The 7,336-nt window shown below is 45.5% G+C and overlaps 1 protein-coding gene across 4 annotated transcripts in view; it reads left to right on the forward strand.

Moving 5' to 3' along the window:
• tet3 (tet methylcytosine dioxygenase 3) overlaps positions 1–6,805 on the forward strand; it is a 50,335-nt gene extending 43,530 nt beyond the window's left edge. For all 4 annotated transcript variants that reach the window (XM_085424777.1, XM_085424779.1, XM_085424780.1 and 1 more), the window contains 3 exons: positions 48–185; positions 306–660; positions 805–6,805. In XM_085424777.1, the coding sequence (XP_085280903.1) occupies positions 48–185; positions 306–660; positions 805–2,603 (2,292 nt within the window). In that variant the 3' untranslated portion in view covers positions 2,604–6,805. The remainder of the gene's footprint in view (positions 1–47; positions 186–305; positions 661–804) is intronic.
• Positions 6,806–7,336: the final 531 nt, after the last annotated feature.

Consider the following 7,336-nt stretch of genomic DNA (forward strand, 5'->3'; position numbering starts at 1 on the left):
GTCCCTTCCTATAGCTGGTTTAATGCTATCTCTGTCCTTTACTTCAGTGCCAGACAGAGTCCAAAGCTCCTGAATGCAGGCTGGGCTTGAAGGAAGGCCGTCCATTCTCTGGAATCACTGCTTGCATGGACTTTTGTGCTCACGCTCATAAGGACCAGCACAACCTGTACAATGGATGCACAGTGGTAAGATCATTAAACCTTTCTCTTTTTTGCACTGAATAATGGCTACATTGTTAATGAGCTGAAAATGCTACATAAAAAGTGCGGCTGTTTTATCACACACTCTGTGCCACGCTCTACCAGGTGTGTACTTTGACAAAGGAGGACAACCGAACAGTGGGAGAAGTCCCAGAGGACGAGCAGCTCCACGTGTTGCCTCTTTACACGTTATCCCCGACAGATGAGTTTGGCAGCGAGGAGGCCCAGAACCGCAAGATGGAGACAGGAGCTATCCAGGTGCTTAACGCTTTCCGCCGTGAGGTGCGCAAGTTGCCCGAACCTGCCAAGTCATGCCGACAGCGCCGACTAGAGGCAAAGAAGGCTGCCTCAGAGAAGAAGAAAAATAAACTCATCCAGCAAGCAGGAGAGACGCCGGAGAAGACGGGGATCAAAGCCGAGGTCTGCATTAGCAGTTTCCCTCAACCCCAAGGCAATAAAGGTTAGTTTCTGTTTTAGATCTAAGTAACTTAAAATGTCCTTTGTGTTTACCTGTTATCACCGGATTGTAAAAGCTGAAATACTTTAAGATTTTGACTTGTTTGTAACCCATTTTCCTTACTTTTCTTTTGTGTCAAACAAACAGCAATTATAAAACAAGAGGTGAAGCCCAACATCAAAAAGGAACCCTTAAACGGATCGATAGATGGATATTCTGTGCAAGCAGTAGACCCAGTAAATCCCATGTATACAAACCCCGTCTTCTATGCAAGGGGAGGCCTCCCCACAACTGGCCAGCCCTCTGCACCTGATACAGTAAATGGTTTCCACACCAGTTTGCCCCCAATGGATTATGCCTACTACAGGTGCTCACCCAATACACTTTTCCCCCCTGTACTGAGGACCTATGAGGGTCGAAATGGCTCTTCGCCCAGAGCTGGCTGTAAAGCTGTCCAGGTAGATCAGAAGCCTGACATTCAAAACTTTCAGTCCAGGGTGGCTCTTTCCTGCTCCAGCCAAGCAGAGCAAACCAACCAACCAAATCACACGACTTACACCCAGGCACCAGTTTATAGCCAATCCCGTCCTTCCTCTGCCTCCTCTGAGTCCTCCAACAGAGGCACGCCGGTCATCAAACAGGAGCCTATGGATGTGCCAGTCTATGAAGGCACGCTTCCGAACCAGGTCGGAGCCAACACATCAAGAAGCCCCTCGCAACCTGTGACCTGGCCTGGGCACAAGCTTAATGGAAGTTTTATTCCCACCACTTGGGATGCCCATCAGAAGCATAAACAAAGTTCCGAGGCCTCATCGGAGAAACAGCAGCAGTTTCACCAGCATCTCCAGCAGCGGCAGGCCTCTCCTTACCCGCAGCAGTGGTCATCCTTCCTTGGCTTAAACACTATGAGGGCTTCCCCTGCCCCATCACCGTCACTCCAGGTACCTCCCTCTCCATCTCCATCCCCTCAGCTAGGCACAGTGGTCCAAGGTAACATACATCAATCTTCCCCACGCCCTGGCACTCCACGCCCAAGCACCCCTCACCCAGTAACCCCACAGCCCGGTGTCTCTCACGCAGGCCCACTTACACCACGGCCAAGTACCCCACATCCAGGCACCCCCAGGCACTGGGCGAGCCCCGTTGCTAGCCCACAGCCGCAAACATGGGGCATGGGGCCTTATAGTCCTGGTATGAAGCACAGCAATCCTGCAGGGGCCTATCCCGACAAGATCTGGTCCAAGACTGGAGAAAGTCGGTGTTCCACTCCGGTTGGGCCCCAGGAAAAGGCCTGGAAGTCTTTTGGAGGTTCTGTGGCAAGTAACACCCCTTCCCCTGCTCCAGAGGGTCGCCTCTTCCCCGATGCCCTGCAGCAATCAGATCAGGCCTGCTACACGCCCAGCCGAGCAGAGAGCGACGTCGAGAGCACCAAGAATTGCGAAGAGGACGGGGATGAGGTCTGGTCTGATAGTGAGCACAACTTCCTGGACCCTTACATAGGCGGGGTAGCAGTGGCACCAGCCCACGGCTCCATCCTAATCGAATGTGCTCGTCGGGAACTACATGCTACCACTCCACTCAAAAAGCCTGACCGCTCCCACCCCTCCCGCATCTCCCTGGTCTTCTACCAGCACAAGAACCTCAACCAGCCCATGCATGGCCTGGCTCTTTGGGAGGCCAAAATGAAGCTGCTGGCAGAGCGAGCACTGCAGAGGCAGCAGGAAGCAGCTCTCCTTGGCCTCTCCCAGGAGGATATCAAGACACTCGGGAAGAAACGCAAGTGGGGCGCTACGGCGGCAGGCGCTAGTCCAGGACCTGGACAATCTAAAGACAAGAAGGAGGGGCCGGTGACGCGGTTATCCCCCTCGTTCTACACCACCTCTACGGTTACTGTGTCTCCCTATGCCTCCACCGTCGTCACGGGGCCCTACAGCCACTTTGTGTGAGGACACATAGACACAGAGTGACTGATAGCTACAGAGTGGTGCAGTGGAGGGCTGGAGAGAGAGCACTGAGCAGAATCAATGTCTCTCAGCCGTCCCGCAGTCTGGCATCCCTCCATCCTGCCTCCCTCTACAGTCCACTTGGAGGAGGGGGACATTTTTATTGTTTTTTACCTCATGTCAGGCAGTGGTTTGGGCTTCAGACACACTGCCTGTGGTGCTCTTCCTCTCTTTTCCCCGGAGAGGAACTCCATTGCTTTTTCTTGTTTATAGAATTTTAATGATTCTAATTATTGCTATTATTATCAATATTATTATGATTGTTACTGTCAATGTTGTTATTACAGGTATTATTATGATGAAGACTTGTTTTTTTTTTATTATTGCTCTTTTCATTAATGTTATTATTAATAAGGTGACCTGTTTTGTTTTGTTTTTATATTTTTGTTAAATCAATCAGTCTGAGTTTGACAGACTTGGACACTTGCTTTTTCCATGTTTGGAAAACATGCACCCTTCCCCCCCACTTGACTTTGTTCTTATCAATCTTAAAGCTGTACTTAGATAAGGAGGAGCCATTATCTCCCTGATACGGCAGAAAAATCAACAATATAGTCACCACAATCATTTCTTTTAGTTTATAAAGCCATTTCTGGGCCTTTTTAAAGAATAATCACAATAATCACCATTATGAAGATCCTGATCAAAAGCATTGATTTTTAATGAATCAGTACCAGCATCACCACTGTCAAATACGCCACTGACAGTATGTTTTTTCATTATAGCAAACAACCATCTACACAAATATTACAAAAGATAAGAGTAAGGAGGGAAATCACCAAAGCCCTTTTGCTCCAGGCACCTAGAAAAAGCGCAGCGATTGGTTTCAAGTGTCATGCTGAAGGAAGAAAATGGTCCCCGGGCTCAGAATAACTCTTAACCATTACTGCGAGAAACCTTTGCAGCTTGCCTTGTCGTGATGATGAGATGATGCGCTCCTCCTACTCTCCCTTCTAGCTTCTGACTGGTGCTCAGCTTCCTGCTCTGATCGATTTCCATTCCGCTACTCTTCATGGCACTCGATGCTGTATTTAGGTGCTCTAACTCAAATTTGGCTCAAGTAGTATTTGCAACTAAAAAGTTTGTGTTTCGGCCCAGGTGGGATACCAGAACACTGGGATTTACTGCTTTTAACACAAAGGTGCAGAACTTGTGTCGTGCTAGGGAAAGGTCCTAACGAGTTATCTCACAGAAGCTTTCCTGTGCTCTGTGCGGAGAACTGAAGTTCTCACACCCGGTGCTCCACAGAGGCCAAAACAAGCGATACTACTTGTGTAAGCCATTTAACCCAGATCTGCTATTCCCACAGGTGGCACTCTTTTATCTTCCTATAACATTCAAGTAGGAGTGAGCACTTCCCAGTGTAAACTCTAGAGGGCAGCGTCGACTGCTGTTTCAAAGTGGTGTGTACAAACAAACCTATAAGCACTTGGGATTCATTTAGATGGCAGCCTTGTCTCATTGTTGCTTTAACCATCCATGGCCACTAGAGGGGGCTATCCACCCTGCTCGCTGACCATAGATTGGACTTGATAAAACAGCTGAAGGCAAAGCTGACATTAAAAATGTGCCACAGATGTGAACCGGAAACCCATTGTGGGTTGGAGCAGCAGGAAACAGTGTTGGGACAGCAGTGCTTTTGGTGCTCACACACACACTCTGGTGCTCTCCTATTACACTTGATTTACTGTGAAGGGCCCACTCCTTTCTCTGCATGGTGCTGTCATCTTTGAGCAGAGTGAGGCGTGTCCTTCTGCAGGCACCTTGTCACCGCAGAGCCAGCCAATCAAAATGGCCACCGTGTGGTTCAGCTCCACATTGGGCTCAAAAACTGGTTTCCTTTAGAGGAGTTATTATTTTATTTTATTTTTTGCAGTTTGTTGTGGCATGTAGTGATTTTTGTCTCAAACAAAAAGAAAAGTACACTGTACAGGGCAGAGAAAGCACAGTCATTCACTGCATTTCTTGGTAACCCATTTAGCAGTGCTTTTCACAGAGAAAATAGTACTGAGAGATAAAAGGGAAACCGTAGAAAATTTCTGTAGCTTCCAGGGTTTGGCGCCGAACGTGAGCGCAACAGATCGATGAATCTCTCACTTTGCGTGCGTGTGTGTCTGAAAAGAGCCAAAGAGAGAGACTATTTGATAGCCTGGTGAGAGTCCTGTAAATCGCTCGTTTTTATTTTCCTTTGTGGTCACATGGTTCACCTGCAACATGTGTCAGAAATGAAAATGAGAGACTGCTGATGCAAGCCGACTCCCAGCTGCTGGGCGGTCGTTTGGGCCAAGGCCCTGGTCATCTGTGAAAGACCCTGTTACCTCTCCCGATTTTCTCCAGCTCTCTACCTCACGCTGTAGAGACACTGGTCACAATCACGACTTGCTACTGAGGGCAGAGAATCATGCATGTCCCTTTGTGTGCTCTAGATCTCCACACTCATTTTAACCTGCTTTTTTTTTTTTTTACTCTTATTTATTACTACATGGTGATAATGATAATGATTGTCTTTGATGTTATTGTTTTTTTTTTCATCATTTTTTATATAGCTAATACAAATTGTACATAAAGAAGAAAAGATTTATAAAAGCACTTTTAATCTTGATTTTAATGACACAGAAAGAGCCGATTATTGACAACTTGAAGCTTCTTTTTTTTTTTAAATTTCCTCAAGAGAGAGATAAAAAATGTAAATATCAAACTATTTAGGTAAGATTATTTAACTTGTGAGGAAAGTAACAAAACCACGAATGACATGGGGGTATTTTTGAAGTCTCTGACAGCCCTGAACATCAGTAAACAACACTTGGCCCCAATGTGTTGTGTGCAAATCTGTGCTTAGTCACTCTGCTGTTTTTGCTTTCCTAATACTGTACCCCCTGTCGGCATGCGACTGACAGAGCCCCAGAAATTTCTGAAAACGATTTAGTCAGCCCAATTCTGTAACATGAAACCACACTCAGCTGACTCACTGGCAACAGTAAAGCGAAAATAAGAGATCCCCCGTGTTGCAGTTGTGCTAATGTATGAATTTAGAGTTTTAGCTTGACAGCTTTCAGTTGTTGTTATTTTCAATTTTGTTGACATTCTCAAACTCTGTGACAGATTCATGACAGCATCGTATTTTAAAAAACCCCCCAAACAAATGCCAAAATCTGAATAATGTGATTCCCACATTCCCACGAGCGTGATAAGAGTTACCTCTTGGCTAGTTTACTAGCTTGACTTAAGCAGCTGATTAGCTTAGCTTAGCATATTGGCTGAAAACATGGGGAAACAGCTAGCCTAACTAAAATCAAACTGCCAGCACTTTAAACCTCTTTAACACACGTTAAGTAAGGTTTGTCAACACCATTGTCACATTGGTTTTACAGGGGGTTACATCCCAGGCTAACAAGACCACCAGCAGATATTTCATAAAAAATAAAAAAGAATCACTGCTTCCAGCCTGGAAACAGTCTGGTACAAAGTCCTCTGAAAAGAAAAAAAAATAACAAAAAGGAAACAGAGAAAACAGAGTGAGCTTTAAAGCTGCTGGCGGGCAGATTTTGTTACCTATGTTGCTTCCTGTGTGCCCGGTCTTTATGCTGATCTCAGCTGTCTGATAGCTGCGGCTTCATATTTATCATACAGACGTTAGAACAGTACAGAGTTTTTCTTCTGAGTGTCAACAGGAGAGAGAATGGGAAGTTTTTCAATGATGAACTATTATTTACTATCAAACACCCCCCTATAACTATACTGACTGCCACGGAGCCAGTCTGAGGTGAAACATTGGGCGACGCTTTAATGAGTTACTGCCCAGCAGTCTTTGTCAGTTGTGTTACCACCGCCCTGCTTGCTTAGATGTGTCATCATTATTATTCACTTCAGCTTTTGTAATAGCCAAGTATGCACGTGGCAGAAAAATCACAGCTCCCCCGCGGAAGACTGCAGATCTTTCATTTGCCATGATAATTAGGTGACCCACGCCATGTCTAACATTAGTTTGATAGTGCAGTAACAAGACCCATTTTACGTATTGAGCTTAAGACTTGCCCATATATTAGTCACACACACACACACACACACACACACACACACACACACACACACACACACACACACACACACACACACACACACACGCACACACACAACACAAACAATTACCGAAACAACAAAAGGGTGCTGAGGATATGGTGCATATGATATCTTGGTGACTTTGTACATTTCTAAATGCTTCATAACTTTGGTGGATGGTTCTCATGAGAGGCACCACCTCCCAAGCGGACAAGTACTGAGATCCTGGGGGGTGAGTCGGTTCAGTCGGTGCTATGATGCTATACCTTAAAAATTCACTGTGTTAAAAAAAATACAAAAAAGGAAAAAAAAGCGAGGGATAAATAATTACCACAAATATTTTTCTGAGCTCTTCGAATGTCAAGAGAACTATACTTTTGATTAAAGCAGTTTCACAGGAAGGGAAGCTGCCCTGGTGCTGACTTTATGAAAAGTCTTTTGTTACAACGCTACAAATTTACATCTCTTTTTGAGGGCAGGTGGTGCACTCAAACTGTTGATTACATTCTCTATTAATCTTCATTCCATACTGTACTTGAATTCATTTAAAATAGGACGAGATATAGAATCATATTATATGAAGACTGTTAGCTGGGTTTTACATTTGGTACTGTGCA

Source organism: Rhamphochromis longiceps, linkage group LG12 (assembly GCF_057381845.1).
Source record: "Rhamphochromis longiceps isolate RC_006_pf linkage group LG12, R_longiceps_female_GT1.1, whole genome shotgun sequence".
In the NCBI taxonomy this organism is placed as follows: Eukaryota; Metazoa; Chordata; class Actinopteri; order Cichliformes; family Cichlidae; genus Rhamphochromis; species Rhamphochromis longiceps.